Source organism: Vulpes lagopus, chromosome 15 (assembly GCF_018345385.1).
Source record: "Vulpes lagopus strain Blue_001 chromosome 15, ASM1834538v1, whole genome shotgun sequence".
NCBI lineage: Eukaryota > Metazoa > Chordata > Mammalia > Carnivora > Canidae > Vulpes > Vulpes lagopus.
The window spans coordinates 12,055,737-12,076,583 of record NC_054838.1 but is presented as its reverse complement, the minus strand read 5'-3'; the positions used below and the strand labels follow the sequence as shown (position 1 = coordinate 12,076,583).

At 44.1% G+C, this 20,847-nt stretch overlaps 1 protein-coding gene across 1 annotated transcript; it reads right to left on the bottom strand.

Moving 5' to 3' along the window:
- Positions 1–12,245: 12,245 nt before the first annotated feature.
- LOC121476616 (calcitonin receptor-stimulating peptide 2) lies at positions 12,246–16,007 on the bottom strand. The gene is made up of 5 exons (XM_041730717.1): positions 15,924–16,007; positions 15,593–15,685; positions 15,195–15,332; positions 12,986–13,170; positions 12,246–12,417 (listed from the first exon to the last, which is right to left on the bottom strand). Exons 2-4 carry the CDS (start codon positions 15,676–15,678, stop codon positions 13,011–13,013), a joined length of 384 nt encoding a protein of 127 aa, XP_041586651.1. The 5' UTR covers positions 15,679–15,685; positions 15,924–16,007; the 3' UTR covers positions 12,246–12,417; positions 12,986–13,010.
- Positions 16,008–20,847: the final 4,840 nt, after the last annotated feature.

The following is a 20,847-nucleotide window of genomic DNA, read 5'->3' as shown; positions in this document are numbered from 1 at the left end:
TCCCTAAAAGTCTAATTCTAGCCACGTATCTTTCCACTTCATCTATTATTCTCTGTGCTCTGACTTTAATATTCTCCCTGTTTTTTGAATATACTTTGCAGCTGGGTGTGGTAAATGTTTTACAAATGATGGCTTTCTGGGAAGAAGAATCCTGATATGCAAATTTTGCAAAATTTCTGCTGTATGAGTATCCCCAGTATATCTGGTTTCCAGCTACAAATGAGATATCACTGAACACAGATTTGGGAAGAGATGCTAACAATGGCTTGCATGAGCTGTATGAGTAGGCTCCATCATGTCACTGATACTATGCCTATGCTCCTGATCTTGACATTTGAATGCCCCTTAATTCCCCCACCTCTCACCACAGCCTTTTTTTTTTAACCAAGTTATGGAGATTTTATTATCATTCGTTTCTATTGGAGTCCTATTTGTCAACATATAGTATAGCACCCAGTGCTCATCCCTTCAAGTGCCCTCCTCAGTGCCCATCCCCCTGCCTACCTCCCCTTCAGCAACCCTTTGTTTGTTTCCCAGAGTTAGGAGTCTCTCATGGTTTGTCTCCCTCTCTATAATTTTTCCCACTCAGTTCCCCTTCTTTCCCTTATAGTCCCTTTCACTATTTCTTATATTCCCCATATGAGTGAAACTGTATGATGATTGTCCTTCTCTGATTGACTTACTTTATACTCAGCATTTCCTCTAGTTCCACCCACATCAAAGCAAATGGTGGGTATTCATCCTTTCTAATGGCTAATATTCCATTGTATATATAGACCACATCTGTATCCATTCATCTGTCTAAGGACATCGTGGCTCCTTCCATAGTTTGGCTGTTGTGGACATTGCTGCTATGAACATGGAGGTGCAAGTGTCCTGGCATTTCACTACATCTGTATCTTTGGGGTAAAAACCCAATAGTGAAATTTCTGGCTTGTAGGGTAGCTTTATTTTTAACTTTTTGAGGCACCTCCACACTGTTTTCCAGATAACCAAAGCCTTTTAATCTTCAGATCTCTAATTAAAGTTGTTTTTTTCCTTAAGGGAGCTCTTTCCCTAGTTTTTGGCTAGGCTCTATCTCCTTTACATATACTTCTGCTGCACTGTACTGTTAAGTAAGTATATTTTATGTTAATGTTTGATATCAGTCTTCCCTATTCATTCACCAATGACTAGAGGGGTTATGTCTTTCCTATTCATCTCTGTATCACCACTGCATTAGTTGTGACCTGCCATGGTACAATACATAGATTGGGTTGCTTAAATAACAGATGTTTATTTTCTCACAGTTCTGTAGACTGGAAATCTGAAATTAAGGTGCTAATAACATGGTTAGGTTCTTGAGGTCTCTCATTGTGGCTTGCAGATGGTCACCCCTTCTCATGGTATGTTCACATGGTAGAGAAAGAAAGAGAAAGAGCAAATTCTCTGATGACTCTTCTTATAATGGCAATAATCCCATTAGGAGCATCCTGCTCTAATGACCTCAAGACACTATGTTGATTGTTACAACAGAAAGCAAAAACAGTTGCAACTACTATGTGAATAAAACATTTAGTCTAAGGGTGGTAGACATTAATCAAGTAATCATGTTAATAAATGTGTCAACTAATCACTTCTCGGCCTTTTGGCTAAGGTCAAGTGTTGTATAAATGTGTAAACTACAACTGAGAGGGTGAGGTGAAAGAAAGGTTTATCTACTCTTTGAAATGAAATAAAGAATTATAACCAAACTCAAGGGGTGACTGGTCATCTGGGAAGACTTCCTTGAAGAGGCAATGCTTAGCTGAACTGAAAGAAGAGTTAGAGTTGATTGAGAATAGGGGAGATATGGAGACTCTGGAACATGGAAACAGCATGTGGAAAAGCTGTGGTAGGAAGAACATGCAGATTCTGACCAATTGAAAGAATGCCAGTATAACTAGAATTCAGAGGGAGAGGGAGAGCATAGTGAGAAATGAGGCTGAAACAATAGTCATGCACCACGTCATATATAGCTTTGTGGATTGTATTAAGGGTCTTGTTGACTATCTTTATGAAGGCACAAAATGATACCTGCAATCTTCCTAGATCTATGTATAAGATAAGCTCTTCAGGAAGTCTAAAACTACCGTCTTTATGGAAACAATCAATCTTATCATTGTCCTGGCAAGCCTGAGTAAAAGTGATGAAGCCCAGATTTATAGTGCTTGGCTCCGGGCCCTGCCAGAGACAATGGCAAGACCTTTGTTAGTCCTACTCATCACTTAAACACAGAGGCTGCTACAAGAATATCCAGGAAAGTTTCAACAAGAGGAGAAATATCTGAGGATCCAAATAATTGAAGAGCCTTACCCCCTACTCCAGAGACATTCTTGGAACTGAATAATTACTAGTCTAGGCTGAGTCCAAGTAATGAGATGGCTCTTAGAGAGTCAGGACACATTAAGCTAGGAACTTTGTGTAGTAAAGAAAATAAGATTTACTTTAAATCCCAAGGATTACTAAATGGTCCTTGCTTGAGACATGTGTTCTCAGTACAGTCAATTCTCCCTGGAGAATGTGCCCAAGGATGAATCTCTTAAAAACCAAGTGAAGTGGGAGAGTATAGCAAGTGAATTCTGCTCACTATTAGAGGAATTTCTAAGAGTCAGAGTGATCCAAGGATAGAATGAGTTACCTCAGAAGGTGGTGATATCAAAACTTCAAAAATAATCTAGGAGACCACTTGGGGTGTTAGAGAGGAGATGTAAGCATGTGAATTGGTTGACATGGACTTAACAGTTTCTTCCCACCGTGAGAATCTCAGAGGCAGAAAGAATAATGTGAACAACTAACTATATGATGGAGCACTGAGAACTCAGAGAGAGAGAGACAGAGACAGAGACAGAGACAGAGAGAGATAAGGAGTGTTGGTAAAAGGCACTCAATAACGAGAAAGAACAGAATGACTTAATTTTGCTTGGAGTAGAAGCAGCTTATGCCATTGTACCTAATATGATTGGACGTTGGGAACCAGAGAAGACAATTCTGCATCCCTTCTGGGAACTGTGGCTTCTAGCTTGATCACAGGTCTGCACGTCTAGCCCACATGCCCTGAATGTGATACACGGATTTGGGATTGAAGTACAGTATTATGGCCTGGATGGATATTAGTTATTCATAGCTGTGTAGCAAATTACCTAAAAATTTAGCAGCTCAGAAGAACAAATATTCATTATCTCACTCAGATTCTGAGGGTATGCTATCTGGGAGAGGCTCAGCTGGTGGTTCTGGCTCAGGATCTTGCCTGAGGTTGCAGTCAGCTCTCAGCCAGCTCTAGCTAGAGTCAGATCTAGGCTCAAATGGGGCTGCAGAAAACACATATAAGTTCTCTCACTTGATTACTGACAAGCTTCCATTGTCACTGCCTGTTGGCTAAAGACTTCCATTCTTGACACGTGGACCCCTCCATAGCCTGCTTGACTGGTCTCGTTTCATGGCATCTGGCTTCCCATAGAAGGAGAGATTCAAGAGGGAGAGAAGAATGAACAGGTGAGTGAAATCTGCCCTCAAAGGAGCAGGACTTTTATCTAGAAGACTTAAGATCTCTTACAACTCAGTAAGATAATGTGCTCAATTAAAATGGGTAAAGTAGTAGAAATGGAACTTCACAAATGAAGGTAAATGGATAAAACAAAAGTACATGAGAAGATACTCAATTATCACAAGTCATTAGGGGAATAAATATTAAAATCTATAATGAGGTACTGCCACAATATTTTAAGAATAGCTACCATTGAGAAGGCTGAGAATATCAAGCCTTGTCAAGGAATTGGGGAACAGGGCAAATGATTATAAATTTCTGCTGCTTGACATCAGAGTATAAAATGGCGTAGCCATTTGTAACTGGTACAGTCAATTTAGTTAAAATAGGCATTTGCCATGTAATTTCTTGCTACTTATCCAAGAGAAATGACTGTGACCTGTCATAGAAGCATGTGTACATGAATGTTCATAAAAGTGTCATACATAACAAGCAAAACTGGAAATAATACGTGTGTCCACTCAATGAATTTTGGTATATAATGGAATACTACTTAACTCTTTCACCCCAATCCTGGAGCATTAAGAGCCAATTAATACCCACTTAATGTCCCCCAAATAGTTGTATGTGATACATGCAACAATGTAAATAAGTCTCCCAAAGATGATGCTGACAGAAAGAAGCTAAATGCAAGAGAGTACATATCCTCTGCCTATGGAAAAATGAATCAACAGTGATAGAAATCAATCAGTGATTGGATGAGGCATAGGGCTTTGGAGGATATGGACTTCAAAGTGGCATCAGAAATGTTCTGGGATGATGGAGATATTTTCTATCTTTTGTTGTGGTGATAATGATATCAGTTTTATGGAACACTTGCACTAAAACTCATGGAAGTATAAGTCATGTATATAATTTTATATTATATAATTTTTACCTCATGAATGCTGCTTTTAAAACTAAGAAAAATTATCAAATGTAGACTAAATATTTTTAGGAGTATACCAGGGATAATTCACAGAAATTAAATAATACTTAGAAAATGTATTGCCTTCTCTTTGTCTTTGCAAGATCAACTACACAGGCAAACATAATATATAAGAATATTATAATTATTTGCTTTAATTACATATCCATAGCTAGCTAGCTAGTTATTGGTATAAAAGTTTTTACCTCAGGAAAAGTACTCAGAATATTTTCTGTTATCTTTAAAACATTTGTGGGAAAGGATCACATAATAAGCCTGATAGAAAATCTCAATAAATTTCCCAAGCAAAAAATTCTAAAGATCACTATCTATCAAACCTCGATGCAAAAAAAACCTGGAATTAAATCATTGAAAGGTAATCTTAAAAGCTATTTTAAATTTGAAATCTATCTACTAAATTACCTTTGAGTTAAAGAAAATATCAAAAGAAAAAATTAAAGGCAGTTTTTTTTTTTAAAGATTTTATTTATTTATTCTTGAGAGACACACAGAGAGAGAGGCAGAGACACAGGCAGAGAGAGAAACAGGCTCCAAGCAGAGAGCCCGATGTGGGACTCAATCCAGGGACTCCACCATCATATCCTGGGCCAAAGGCTGACGCTCAAAGGCTGAGCCACCCAGGAGTCCCTAAAGACAGTTTTCAAAATGAGAACTTCACATCTCAGAACATGATGCATGGTTAAAAATAAAGTCAGAGTAAAACTTACAGAGTTTCCTAAGTTACTTATTCAGTCAACAAATAGTCATTGAAGGGTTACACTAATTCTAGATTTTTTTCTATGCTCCAGGGATATAGGTTGAGAAAAATCTAACTTCCTTCATTGAGTGACATGCTAGTGGAAGCAGTGAGCAAAACCCCCTTATAGATATATAATATCTCACACGGTGATAAAACTTTTGGGTAAAATAAGGCCAAATAAGGTGGATGGAGAGTGTTCAGAGAGGGATGTCATTTTGTGTACAGTACTCAGAAGACAGTCCTGAGAAGGTGATGTTGCATCAGAATTCTGAAGGAAGGGAGAGGAGTCAGGTGTGCAGGAATTGGGGGCATAGCATTGTAGGCAGAGAACACAGTTCCAAGGCCCTGAGGAAGCTGGGAATGGAGTAGGCAGTGGGTTAGTTAGGCAGGTGGGGAGATGAGAGAAATGATATGGGGTCAGATCATGCAGTACCTCTTCAGCTACCCTGAAGACTTTGACTTTGACTCTAAGTGAGATGGGGAATCTGCGGAAGGTTTCGAGCAGAGGATAGAAGCAATATGACTTACATTTGGCAAGAATCACTCCGAAGTGTCTATATGAAAAGGGTAGAAACACGGAGATCAGTTGGGAGGTTGTTGTTATATAGTTCATGTCAAACATGATGGAGACCTGGATCAGGAAGAGTCAGAGGGGGTGGGAAGAAGTGGTTACATGCAAGTAAGACAAAGAGAATATGTGCAGTTTAATTTAATAATTCAACTCAGAAATCTAGGAAGAGACCAGCTCAATAAAGTTTTCAACAATTATGTGGGAGAAGGGAATAAGTGATCAGCAAAGAAAGGAGTGAATTAAAGAGAAGAAAGATAGCAGTGTTGAAAAATTAATATTAAAGCTCTTACTTAAAAAGTTTAATTAAAAAGAAATTTCCGATAAAGTGAGGGAAACGAAAAGGGAAAATGCAGATATACCACATCCAGAATGAAAAGAAAGATATAATGTCAAATATGAAGATTTTGAATTAAAATGAAAGTACAATTTGCTAACACATCAAAAAAATTCAAAATAGCAAATTTCACGGAAATATAGGTAAAACAAGAATAGATAGAATAAAATAAATAGTATAACAATAGAGTAGAATAAGTATAGCTGAAACTGAAAACCTTAAGAACTCCCTGAGAAAACCTAAACCTAAAGGAACTATGTGAGAAAGTTTAACAGTTGAATTATATAAAGCCTTGAGCTGAGTTTCATGCTTTTTACATTGATGTGAAACTCTAAAAATTCAAAAATTTGCTAACTCATTGGATGACATTAGCATAGCCCTAATATTAAACTTCACAATGGTAGTACAAAATCCTTAATAAATCACAACCACACTGAATTTGGAAGTATATTTTATTACATATTTTCTGACCAAGTAGAGTTTATCAAGAAGCAGTGTAGTGATTTAAGACACCCGACTGGAGCTAGATAGCCTACGAATAGTTTTACATCTTGATATGCATCTGATAGCCAAATGGCTTTGGTTAACCTGTTTAATGTCTCTGTATCACAGTTTCTTCACCCATAAAATGGATCTATGATACTCTCTACTTAAGCAATCCTTGTAAAGATTACAAGAGTTAATTCTGTGAAGCATTTACTATAGTCTAGCATGTAGTAAGTACTCAGAAATATTAATTATTATTAGATTCTATGCCTGGAAATGTATTATCGTATAGTAAGTCAGAGGAGAAAAGCCCTAAGATTCTGTAGTTAGTACCAAAAGATACTTTGATAAAATTTAATATTCATTTATTTTAAAAACTCTCTCTTGGTATGCAATAAGAAGAAAGACACTTTCTTAGGATGATAAAGAAGCTGTGTTTGAAATCAATAGCCTTCATCTTCAGGGATACCTATAATCATTTGTGTCTCAACATTGTCAGGAAGTTGTACATGATACAAAAAGAACAAATCTATGAACTGAGATTTACTATTATATAAGGATGACAAAATTGTGTACCTGGAAAACCCAGTCACAACTAAAATCCAAACAGGATTAAAAAAAAAACAATTGACAATTAGTCTAACTTTCTCCTGGAAGAATAAATGTGTAAAAATTGCCAGGAGCATTTTGAAAAAGAGAAGTATGAAGTACCTTTGTCCTACTAGTAATGAAGACATATTACTAGTACTTAGACAATTCTCAATGGAGGAGAAAAGACAGGCCAGAAGGAGATCAGCATATAAGGATAGTGTTAGAAATCAATGTGAGACATGTTGGTTTATTTAATGAATGGGTTTAGAAAAGTAGATATAATCTTTTTATTGATATACTTTATTACATCTTTGTGGTTGTAAACACTGTTTTCTCAAACCTATCATATTGTCATGGGGTATTTACAGAGCCAACATTAAACCAGGCATTTGGAGGTGATTCCTAAACCTAATGGCTTATTTGTGGGGTACATTCATTCCATAACGAGAATTCTTGATACACATATTTCTCCAGCAGTTCTATCTGTTTTTGTTTCACATAAGTTGAGGGCATGTTGTTGGATGCATGTGTGTCTATACCAAAATATCTTGCCATTTGGTTCCTTTTCCCATCAAATAACACCTTTCCATTTTTTCTTAAGGTTTTCTGCCTTGAATTATATTGTGATCATATATTACAAACTTACTCTACTATTTTTATTCATATTTGTCACATATCTTTTACTATTCATCTATTTTAATCAATTCTCAGTCCTTTTGTATTAAATGTTTCTCTCGTGGAAAGAACATTGTTGGATTCTTGAAAAAAAAATGCAACCTGGTAGTCTTGGATCTGAATTGGTAACCCTAATATACCAGTATGAAAGCTACATGAGTATTTATTACTACCATCTCTACTCAATTATGCATTCATTGTATATATTGGGGATATTTTTCATGCTTTGCATTGAACAGAACAGGTCTTCTTTTGGTATTTAAAATTCATACTTAAAAAATTATGACAGTTGCCTTAATTTAAAATATGTAATATAAAAATATAAAAACTGAAATTTTTTCCTACTAAACACAAATATCATGACAATTCATATATACCAACTACCCAGCTTATATAATAAAACAAAATCTTTCTGGGTGCTGACTAAATATTCCTCTAATTGAATTTTCCTTCTGACCGCATAAAATTACTTTTTTAAAAAAATGTAATGCTTATCCTTTCTATGAATGACTGTATATATATATATGTATATATATATATCCCCATAGATTTTGTATAGTAATGCTATACATGTTTTAAATTCAATACAAATAGTATTATCTGGGATGTGTTCTTTGAAACTTGCTTTATTTTATACTCAACATTATATAAGAGATTTATCCAGATTGATACAGATATCTATATTCACTGTTCTATGTGTGTTGTATATATCTATTATATGAGTAAACCAAACTTCATTATCTATGGTACAGATTATCCAGTTTTAGCAGCAGGAGATTGGAACCAAAACAAAATGAACATTCTTTCAGATGATTTTAAGGAGAAAAAATGAAAATGAACTCATAAAAAGAAAAAAGTAAAATTGCTAATTTGGATATTTAGCAAATTGACATAAAGCCCAAAATCTCAATAGGAAGAAAAACAAGCTGTGATACTAAAAATAATTCCATCAACTAATGACCCCTGTATTAGTCTGCTCTCGCAATCATTATAGAATGGCACAGGCTGGGTGGCTTAACAACAGAAAAGTATTTTCTTTCATTCTGGATATTGGAAAAGTGATATCAAGGTCCCATCTGTGTTTCTATATGGTGAAGTTTCACTTCCTGTCTTACAAATGGCCATCCACTCACTGTGTCCCCTCTAGGCCCCTTCTCTGCGTGTACGTGGAGAGGGAAAGAGAGATGTCTGATATCTCTCTGTGTTTTCATAAGGACAGCAGTCATATCAGATCGGGATCCTATCCTTACAACCTCACTTAATCTTAACTGCTCCCTAAACGCCCTATCTCCAAATACAGTCAAATTGGGGGTGAGAGCTTCAACACATGGATTATGGGGGACACCTTCACTTTATAACATTCCCGAATCACATGTACCAGTTAGCTTTTGCCATGGCAATATTACATAAATATTATGTGGCTAGAAAAAGCAAATACTTAACTCTCCTTGGTCATGGGCATGTAGTAGGGGTTAAGGACAGTCTCCACTAATGTTGGCTGCATGTGGGTCTAGACTGCAGGGCAGGGATCTAGACCACATTTTGGGATCCAGGCAAAAAGGTCAAAAGACACCTAAGCCTGTACTTTTTGGGGTAATGGCAGTATAACGAGCACAAAACCTAACCACATAAACACATTTCAAGCCTCAGCTTATACCACATCTACCAAATCCCATCAGCCTAAGCAACTTACTTGGCTAAACTGCAAATCAAGAGACGGGAATGTCCATTCCACCTACCATGGGGCCATGGCAAGACTAAGCATATGTAAATTACCATAGCATAGTGAAGACTTGCGAGTGATAATTCATTCAGCTAAGGCATATATCCTCCAGCTCTGAGTGTTTGGCATGAGGCTTATACCAAAAGACATTGTTCTGCTACAAAGGCCCGTGTGGATTTTGAGTTGTAAAAACTGATGCTCCAGCCAACCAAAAGGCTTCTGTCTGTCCACGTTGTACTTTAATTCCTTACCCACTCCTTCCATAGGTTCTTAGGGTTTTGGGCCAGTATACCATATGTTGAGGTATGAAGGTTCCTTAGTGGCACTCTTAATCTCTGAGCTCAGAGTCAGCTCTAGAGAAGTATCCAGAGTGCTGGTGGGAATTCAATGCAGTATTAGCTTCAGTATTGGTGAAGTTACCTTGGATCCCAGACTAAAGTGATTTCTCAATTATTTCCCCTTCTGATTTAAACTTACTTACCTAGTCTAATGTATCACTCCTAGAGAGCACCTTGCTTGTCTGCCTTGTTGACAGCATAGGAGGAAGAAACGCTGGTCAGATGAACCTGGAGGAGGAGCATTGTAGGGCAAGAAGGGTGCTGAAAACAAAGTATGAGGCCTGGTGGAGGTCTTCAGGCAGGATGCAGGGTCACTGATAACTGGTGGCCATTGCAGCAGCATCCAGACATTTGGACGGTTCACTGTCCAGGTGTCTGAATTGCTGGAGATGAAGGCCCTTGGACAGTTTGTCCTGAAGAAAATCAGGCCAAGAGGGGACCTGAGAGTTGACCATGACCATAAAAGAGAAGACATAACTCCATTCTCTCATTTACTCAATAAATAAATATTTGAGTGATACCTTGTGCCAGTCATGCTGTTCTGTGTATTGGTAATTCAGAAATTAACATTATTTTGTTAAAATAACTAATCCCTGACCATGTAAAACTTATATTATTGATGGAATGGGGTACCAACATTAATTAAATGAACATTAAAAATCTATTTTATTTATATATAGAAGGTAATAAGTGGTAAAGAGAAAACATAAGGCAGAGAAGAGGATTAGGGTGTGTTGGAAAGATGAGGTACAATTTAGAAAGGATGGCTAGAATAGATGACATTTCAGTATGATCTAGAGGACATGGAGTCATGGAGTGGAGAGCATTTTGCAACAGGTACAGCGAGAGCAAAAACATGAGGGGGTTGGTGCCAAAGGGTGGGGATGAAGAATAGTAAGAAGGCCAGTGTATGAGAGGGAAGATGAAGATGAAGCCAGGCAGGTCATGGCAGTGGTGGTGAGAGGAGGGGAGGGAAGACTGGTGTAGACCTCAGAAGTCACTGCAGTGCCCTAGGTGTCTACTCCATGGAATGGGCAGTCAGTGGAGTACTTTCTGCATAAAGGAGACATTTGGGTGATTTACAGCAACAGTGGGTGACAGTGTGGAGTATAGACTGAATGGGGACGAGGGTCATAATTCTATGGGCTCCTGAGGAAATAACTAGAATCGATGGGTAGAAGGGGGTGACTTTTCCAAGTAAACTACCTCACCTAACTGACCATCCACCAGTGAACCTGGCCACACAGTCATCCTGGGAGGCAGTCAGCAGCATGTTACTGACAGTCCCAGCAGATGCCAGGGATGCTGAGTCTGGGAAATTCCTACATCAGGTCAGGCATTAAACTCGGACATCCCAGACTCCTTCCAGTACATCCAGTACATCTCTGACGCCACAGCACATGTCCCCCTAATCTCCCGCAGTTCGAATGCAGGAGGTTTGGTCCCTTCTGTTCATTGCTGTAGTCCTGGTGCCTGGAATAGCGTCCACCAAATAGCAGCCACTCGATGAGTACTCGTTGGGTGTGGGAATGTCTCTGTTACACATATCGCAGCGTATTGAGCACCATGCTTTTCTTCTCAGCACCCCAGAGAATAAGAAAAGTTGGACTGGGTGACACCTGATGACCTTTCCAGGCCTGCTGGTCTGTGACTGCATCTCAGACTCTGAGCCATTGTTTGTAAAGGGCTTTGCAGGCTATGGGGTGGAGGAGGGGTGCTTATGGGCAGGATGGGGAGAGATGGATAAGGCAAACCTGAGTCAAGGGGAATTACACAGATAACCTCTGGTGCTGGGGACCAGGGAGCTCTGAAGGTAAAGGGGAATTGCCTTTCAGATGTATAGAGTTCTAATTCCATTAAGGGTGTTATCCTAAAAGCCAAAAGGACAGGACACTGAGGACCCATCCCACCCCAAGTATGTTGCATTTACTTCATGGATCACCCTGGTCAACAAAGCCTTCACAGGTCTTTAGGCTTTCCTGGGAAAAACACCACAAATAGCAGTAGGGATGCCTTTTAAGTGGATCAAAAACCCTTTCTTATCATGATGAAGTTCACCAGTGACAACATTTCTTCAAACAGTTTTGTGCAGGCTCAGCATGGATCATGGGCCCCCCAGACACCCACCAGGCAGCTTTACACATCCCCCCCTCCCCAATATTTACCAGGATTGCCAACATCTGTAGGTTGGCTGACAGGGCCCATCTTTGCTACCAGATAATCCAATGAGATAGGCTGTTGTATTCATCAAGTCATCAAGTACAAAAAGATTTCACACCAGGCAATTGCAATGATTTTATTCTCTTTATTTAAGTTTTATTTAGTTTATTTATTTAGTTTTACTTTATTTCAAACAAGACACAATGTTTTAATAGTAAGCATGCATATGTATGTGTCTTCCATGCTCTGCATTCTATAAGTTGTTTTCATTTTAAGTTAAGAGAAGTAGAGTTCGCTTCATGGTGACCTGCAAAAAAAAAATCACAGCCAGAATTTAGTAACTTATTAATTGTGAAAATATGGACATCTATTATCTCGTTGACTGTTCGTAACAATACCAGCCTTTGGTACTATTGTTGCCCTTGATTCACAGATGGGGGAACTCACTGGAATACAGCATCTGGGCAGGGGGCATACAGCTAATAGAAGGCAAACTCAGTTCTTGATCCCAGGAGTATGCTCTGAAATCGGGGGTACCTGACAGTATAGTGTTTACACCCAGAGGATGTCATTACCTTTTAAAGGATAGAATGATCACTTGTAACTGCAGGGGACAGTCATTGAAATCTACAGATCTGTCTTTTCTGGCAGATGATCTCACTGTCACAGGGAAATACTGGTAACTTGGAGGGGAATGAACCCAGATTCTAGGAGTTTCAGCTCCTGGGACTGCCTGTTCTCTCCCCAGACACTGGAGTGGGCATATTCCCTGTGGATTTTTCTACTCGGTTGGCCCACAGAGGGTTACAGTGTGGACTGCACCCCTGCAATTCCCAGATTTCCATCCTCCCATCTGACAGTACAAGGGCAATCACCTTCTTCCTGGGGTCATGTCACTGCTCAGGCTGCAAGCTCCTTGTGCTGGTGCCCGAAGGCTTCAGGGTCCACATTGGTGGGCATGAAGGTGTTTTTCACCATGCGCTCAGCTCTGGCCAGCCAGCCTTCCAGACGGTTGGTCACACAGGGGCCATCCTTGCAGGAGCTCTTCTGGGCAGTGAGGCTGATTTGTAGGATGGAAGAAAGGGGCCCATCAGTGAGACGCTGTCAAAGAGAGATCCTATCTGCCCCCTGGGATAGTCATGGTAAAATTCTTGCTCTGAGAGGCACCAGTTAACCTCACATTTTCCCTAAACAGAACTATCACTGCAGAAATACATAGGCTGCTGGGGAAAAGGCCATGATCACTCTCATACACATTCCCAGAGGTGTCAGCACCCCCAAAGTGGCTCTGGGTGAGTGAGAATGGAACTCAGAGCTATAACAGTTTCTCTTTCCTGTATAAATAAACTAAAATTCAAGCAAGGCTTATGACACAGAGAGAATTATGTCCCCACACTGACCCCAACACAAGGATTGTCTAGAAGCCACATCCCACTCAAAGGCACCCAATATCCCTTCTTAGAAATAAAAAAATTCCCGAGACTCACCTGGAAGATGAAGAGACTTTAGAGCCTTGAGTCCCAGAGGTGCTTACCTGCTCCTTACTGCTCCTGTTCCCCCACTTCAGGTTGGCCACAGGGACTGCCCATTGTGCCCCGGATCCAGCTACCACTGGGCTAAGGCTACTCCTAAGCACAGGTCCCTGAAACCCTGAATCCTGTGGTGTGGCCATAGCAATAACCACCACCACTCATGCCTTCTTATAAATATCCTTTTATTCCCCCAATGACCAACACATTCACAAGCAGTTCAGAGAGGGCTGCGATTCCTCAGGGGAGTCACAGGGGTCCCCCACCTCAAGCCCCACTTCTCATTTCTTCCTGGGTGATTCTCTTCTGGCCTGAACATCTTGCTTTCCTCCCATCTGAGGGTCCAGACATCCACTGCCACAAAGAAAGCCACTGATACCAGCAACCAGAGAGGACCACACGTATCACAATATAGGAAGAAAGAAATTAGAAAGCAGAGGGAGGGGATTAGTAGGCATCCTGGATCATGCCAATGTGAGGGCGGTGGTCTCTCTCCAAGCTGCTGGCCAGGACCCTTTTCTTGCCAGGTGCTCCGACCCCAATTGCAGTCTGAGGGAACGTGTGAAACTTGTTGAGGTCCTGTGTGTATGTGCCCAGCACACAGGTACTCAGATTACTGCACCGCTTAGCTCGGAAGGAGTCCAGGCTGCAGGGAAAAGACATGCCAGGTGGTACCAAGCACCAGGTCTGCCCCCTGTGGCTATTGCACAGAAGGCTGGACCAGGGAGGGCCACTTTGAGTGGTAGCTCTAGGGGCAGGCAGGAGAGCAGCTCATATATCCTCCATTAGGAGAATCTAGTTTGCCAAGCCAGGGCAGTATGGGGAAGGACTCTAGTGGGGGAAAGGTGGCCTTTTCTGACTTTCCACATGTTGCACTGCATCAGTTCTTCATGCAGTGTAGTGAGATCCTTGTGGTAGCTGCATGTGCATCACTCGCCTTTGACCTGGTGGTGCCAGGGCCAAATCAGGGGCTGGAGCATGCTCCAAGCTCAGGGGACTCTGGGAGGTGATGTTGGCGAACGGTCTGGCCCCAGGACAACATGTGCGTCTCCACAAATCCTACACATCTAAGGACCCCAGACCTACTTTGGACCCTGCCCTACTTGACCCCATCTTCTGCATGGCCTTTGGCTTCACCTTGCAAATGTGTAATGAAATAGGAGAGGAGGCCACGTGCAGGTTTACAAGAAACCAAATTTCTAGTTTCCTGAGATATATGGGATCCATCTTCTGGCTTCACACTTACCAGTCCTAACTCCTCCAACGCTGGAAGCACCCCCAGTCCTGCCAGCCCGATTTCTAGAGTGGGGGACTTCATACCTTCCCCAACTGCTTTCAGAAAGGGATCTTTTTACGTGTGCTCTAACCATAGTCTCTCTGTGTGACCTGTAGTTTCAGTGGAGACTGAGATAAGCTGGACCCTAGGCTGAAGTGAACAGGGGCAGCGTGCTGGCTTCCTGTCCTGCTGTGTTCTCTCTTTTTTCTTGGGATATGCCTTCCTGGGCATGACAGGAGGGAGGGGATGCCCTGAGCTGAACAGGGTGGTGAGCCTCACCTGGAGCCCTCAGTCTCCTGCTCCTGCTGCAGCTCACGAGCCTTCATCTGCACATAGTCCTTCACCACTGCAGTCAGTAGGACGCATATTTCATCCTCAGTGAGCGTAGCAGATTCCAGTGGGTTCTCCAAGGCAGACCTACAGAGACAAGCAAGCAAAGCACAAGCACAATGGAGGTTCTGAGTCCCTGTCTGCCATTTCTCCTGGATAAGTAGCCAGGCTTCCTGCTTTTTGTGAGTCCTCTGAGGATGTGGTCACCCCAAATCCTAGTGGAAAGGGCATGAGTCCCATGTCGATTTCCCCCTGAGAGTTGGGGGCTAAACTTTTAGCACAAGAGAGACAGAACTGTTTGGTGTTAAGAGTAAGATGGGAGTGCATTCCCAGCAGAACTCTCTTACCTGAATGGTGCAGCCTGTAGGATGCCTGCTTGATACATGACCAGGAGACCAATAGCCAGAAACGGGGACAACTTCCAGAATCCCATGACGCCTCTGAAAGAGAACAGTGATGCCATAACCTACAGTTCAAACGTCCATAGGCCATGAGACTGTCCAGTGTTACCTGGGGCAGGATCCTGGGATGAACTGCAGAGTAACAGAGATTTTGTGATGAGGAGACCCAGACAGTAGTCTGTGCACGCAGGGGGAGCAGCCACAAGAAAGACGAAAGCAGAAGAGGGAGAGAAGAAGGAGAGAGAATCACCCAGCCAAGCAGGAATCTCGGGATTACCTGTCTGCAGGCAGCCGGTGGCTCGGAGCACAGGCGGTGGCAGCTGTGGCAGTGTTGGTGTCCGATGGCACCGTGGATGTGGCAGGGACCCTTGAGCTGAGCAGTGGCTCTGCTGCCTCCCAGCACCAGCAGCTGCTCTTATTCCCGCCGCTCTGGGTTTGGGCGGGGGTCCAGGAGCTCTGAGCAACCAATGAGGAGACAGATCTCAGTATCTGATGGATTGTGTCACCCATTTGCGTCTATAACCTAGAACACTCAGCAGGATCAACCCACTTGTATTTGCATTGAGGTCATCGATGGGGGTGGATGGAGGGAGAGGGATAGGGGGTGGGGGGAACCAGGGAAAAATAGCCTTAATATGAACAGGAAGTTGAGGGCAATTTGATGTCATGGTTCATTTCTGCTGGGGTTTGAATGTGTGCTCCTCTCCATCCCCAGCAGTGCAGTCTTCTAGGGCAAGATTCCGGAGGCAGGGAATCCTGGCTCCCCAAGTCTGACCCTGATCCCCCCTCTCAGTGGAGCTTGGAAGGTTAACAACATAGGAGGCAGGTGTGGGAACTAATAGCTACAAGTTTGTCAGAAGAACTGAATTCCAGTTATTCCAGTTTCACGCAGTAGGATCAAGGGCAATTAACTTCCCAGCACCTCACTATATGCATCTTCCAAATGGGGACCAAAGTCTCATCCTGACAAAATGTTCTCATTAGTAGCAACGCGTCTGTTCTCTAGCTAAGGAGGGATTTAGAAGAGCCCTCAGGTCCACATGGAGGATTCAGTGAAATCGCGGTCTCAATTTTCCAGATTCCCACCATGTGTGGTGTCTGCGATTGGCCCCTGGTGCTCAGTCAAGTGGGTGAAGAGATGCTGGTAGCCCCGTGGGGGCTGAGCCTGAGGGTGTAAAGCACCGATGCTTCCCAAGGCTGCAGATGGACATCCACCCTTCCTCTTCCTAGCTCGCCATCCATCACCTCCCGCCCGTCAGCCTGCTGGAGCCATTTGCCCAGCTGCCCCTGGCTTCCGGCGGCTGTTTGCCAAGTTATCCCAGGAGCGTGAAATTCCAGCCCCGTGCCTGCATCCACCGCCCTTCAGTCCTCCACTAGAGAGCAGAGCTGGCGTGAAGATAGTGAAGAGTTGCTGTGGATACGGACGCTCACACCCAAAGCTTTCCCCCAAACTCGTTTCTACCTCTAAACGTGCGTGTGCTCCCCAGAGCACGGCGGGCACAGCGGGTCTGACACCCGGGCATCCACGAGGGATCCCCCTGAATCAAGCCCAAGCTGCCTCCGACCCTCTAACACGCCGAAGCAGGTGGTGAGCTGCTCAAACCACACCCGCACTCACTCTCAATTTTAAGCATGCTCTCTGTGTTGCACCTCCACTCTCTCCAGGACCCACCAACTGGAGGGTTTTAGGACCCCTCCACCTGTTCTTTCCACTGCCAGCTCCTCTGAGGTCCTGAGACCCGACTTGCTGCTCTTAGCACACAGAGCCCTAAGAAAGAAGCTTCTCAAGGTTCCCAGGATCTCCTGGCCAGAGGCAGTGCACAGTCCTCATTCTCTACACAGGTTCCCGCAGGGCTAGGCAGGTTGTGGCACAGCATTTGGCGCGGGGTACCTGCCAGATGTGCGCCAGGGACGCACCAGGGAAGGTCGAGAGCGATGCGCAGGAATCGCGTGAGCCCTGCGCCAGATGTGAGCCAGGGATGCACAAGAACTGCGCAAGCAACCCGCCAGAATTGCGGGGACAAGCAAGGTGTGCCAGCCCGGCGGGGGCGGACTCTGTACCCGGGTGTGCCGCGCAGGCAGGGACCCAGTTAGGTGGTTCTCCCAGGCGGAGCAGAAACACCGCCCGGGTACGTCGTACGTGATCCGGGCAACGGTGCACCCCTCCCCTCGGTCCGCAGGAGACTTTGCATTTCATGGGGCACCTGTGCCTTGTGCCCCGGCTTTCCCTTCCTGTTTGGTGGCCTCTGTGTCGGGGACACCTAGTTTCCAAGATGCCCGTATAGCGCCGTCTTCCATCTAAACCCCTGGTACCGCCTGACCCTGAGGGAGTGAGTTCGGGACTGGTGAATGGAGTCTCTAAACCTCGCTCTCCGGACACCTGGGTGGCTCCACGGTGGAGTGTCTGCTTTTGGCTCAGGGTGTGATCCCGGAGTCCTGGGATCCAGTCCCACATCGGGCTCCCTGCATGGACCCTGCTTCTCTCTCTGCCTATGTCTCTGCCTCTCTGTGTGTGTCTCTCATGAATAAAGAAATAAACTCTTTAAAAATGAATAAATAAATAAATAAAACTCGCTCTCCTCACGGTGGCCGGAGGGCGGGTTCTTCCTCCTAGTGTGAACTACAAAACCATTCTCCACTGAGTCCATCCCTGATATACCGAGTAAATTCAAGGAAGTGTAGACCTTCACGCCTGCAGGTTGCTTAGATTGTGTTCAGCTATCCTGAAACCTCTCCAAACTTAGGGCTACATAGAACACGACCTAATATATAAGTTGCCAAGGTAAATACTGATTTTAAGATAGCCACTTGCCTATTTTGCTCTTGGTTTTGTAACCGTATTGAATAACTTGGTGTGAGGAGGCTCACATTTTGAGCTCCATCCCCCTCCGGAGTCAGGTCCCCCAGTAGGCAAGGCAAGTCTGCCTCGTAGCTCGTAGCTGAGACCACGGACCACCGCAACTAGGGGACTGGCAGCAATGTGTCCTCCCTGCCATCAGTGCCTGAGTACACAGGTGCGTGGCTGGACGCGGAGCTCGGCACCAGGTCCCACAAGATTCATCTTCCAGAAAGCCCTGTGACACTGCTGCCTGGCGGGAGAAGCGGACGAAGCACAGAAGTGCTTTCTCAAAGAAGTTTAGGAGATCGATGGCCACAACTTCCTGATTGCCTCTGAGCAGTTCCAGCTCCCACCTGCTGTCGGGCGGGGCGGGGGGGGGGACCCCTACCGTCATGACTTCCACAGTGGAAGGTATTGCAGGGACGACAGGCACAATATGTGCTTCACCCAGATCCCAGACAAGACCGTGTCCATAAGTGTGGTGGATGCCTTCAGCATAGGGGCGCCTCTGGCAAATTAGGACCCTCAGCACTCCCAGAAGAACCGTGGCACTCCCTACCAGCTCTCTTTGAGGTAGTCTGAGGCTGCATGCCAAGTATCCTGGCCATTCATTGCCTGTGGGGGACAAACTGAAAGGATGGCCATCTGCATTCGTGGGTCCTATTTTCAGTTTTGTCCGGTGGGACTAGAGTCCCCCACGTTTTTCCTGTCCTACTGCGGGAGGAGAACTGAGAGTTTGGGTCAGAGATCAGTGGGATCCCCCTGACTATCCTCTCAACCTTCTTCTTCTTCTTCTTCTTCTTCTTCTTCTTCTTCTTCTTCTTCTTCTTCTTCTTCTTCTTCTTCTTTTTTCAAATAGAGCCTTTTTTAAAAAAGATTTATTTATTTATTTGACAGAGAGAGAGAGAGAGCACAAGCAGGGGTGCGGCAGGCAGAAAGAGGGAGAAGCAAGCTTCCCGCTAGGCAGGGAGCCCCAAGTGCAGTTTGATCTCAGGACAGCAGACACTTACCCAACTGAGCCACCCAGGTGCCCCTCCTCTCAATCTTCTGGAATAAAATAATTTAAAGAGAAAAAAGAATCCAAACCATTTTCCCCTGAGCTCCTACCTGATTATCAAGTGCAATGAAGGAACAAGTTTAGATCTTTGTGTATGCAGATCGCTCTGAGACAGGCAATCCTTGAACATTATCTGAGCTTTTCATGGGGTTGCATCCACAAACAGCATGATGAGATGATCTGCTCTCATCATACTTACCCTCACTCTCAATTTTAAGTATGTGCCCTAAAACAGAGTTATACAGCAACGCAAAGGAGGGATTTAGGACCCGACTCCGGATCCTTTCACTCCCGATGTCACACCTAGAGGGTCTGTGGTCCTGACTTGCTGCCCTCAACGTGTAGAGTACCTAGAAAGAAGCTTCTCCCTGTTGCCAGGATCTCGGGAGTCTGAGCACGCAGTGTACAACCCTCAGCCTATACACAGTATCCCCGCGCCTCTGCAAGCATGGCCATTGCTCGTGCATTGAGAGCCCCCGGCTGCAAATCCCCCCGCCCACAGGGCGGGCTGAGAACCCGGTTGGTTGGGCTGCATCACGGGGCTGTAGGTGGCAGGCAGAGACCCCAGCCAGCCAGAAACTAGCCCTGATTGTGCTCTGGGTGACAAGAGCAGCGGTCCCCAAAAGCCTCAGCACTTTAGGACACACCTGCCTTGTGCCACATCTCTTCCCCTTCCAGGTCGGTGGCCTCTGCTTGGGGACACCCTGCCTCTGAGATGTCCTTATTCAGCATTCCTCCTTTTTAACTCTTGGTGCGGCACTGCCGTGAGGGAATGAAAGCTCGGGGCTGGAGAACTCCTGGCAGGATATACTGGCAAGGCTGTGGGGGAACCAGGAATGGGAAACCTGGTTGATGGGATGAAAATGCACTAGGCACAGAGCGAAGAAAGCGGAGCTGAGCAAGGGACAGGGCTCCGGATGGTAGATCCCAGGCTCAGTGCCTCCTAGAGGCCACATACAGATAGCCCCTGCTGAGACCCAGTCGGGAACTTTGGGGCTCAGTGGTGTAGGCCCTGAGTTTTGGCCACAGGCTTTTCACCTGGAGGTGCAGAGCCAAAATGGTGAGGGCAGTATCATAGAGACTGTGTGGCAGGAGGTTGGACTCTGCCACTTGAGGCTGTTGTAGGTGACTGCTCTGCTCTAAGGGACCACGGACTTTGACAGAAATGTGATTGCCCCCATGACTCGAGGTTTCTAACAAAAGAACCCTGTGGAATCATTTATAAATATACGTGTCCTTGGACTGCATTTTTCTGATGAGAGAACCAGCCATACCATTCACCAGTACAGTGGTGACTGCAGAATG

Excerpts from the sequence above, each read along its gene's own strand:
- LOC121476616 (XM_041730717.1), bottom strand. The coding sequence starts at position 15,678 with ATGGGATTCTGGAAGTTGTCCCCGTTTCTGGCTATTGGTCTCCTGGTC. Across the intron at positions 15,333-15,592 it reads CTACAGGCTGCACCATTCAG|GTCTGCCTTGGAGAACCCAC; the intron begins GTAAGAGAGTTC and ends TTGTCTCTGTAG. Across the intron at positions 13,171-15,194 it reads CAGGAGACTGAGGGCTCCAG|CCTCACTGCCCAGAAGAGCT; the intron begins GTGAGGCTCACC and ends CCTACAAATCAG.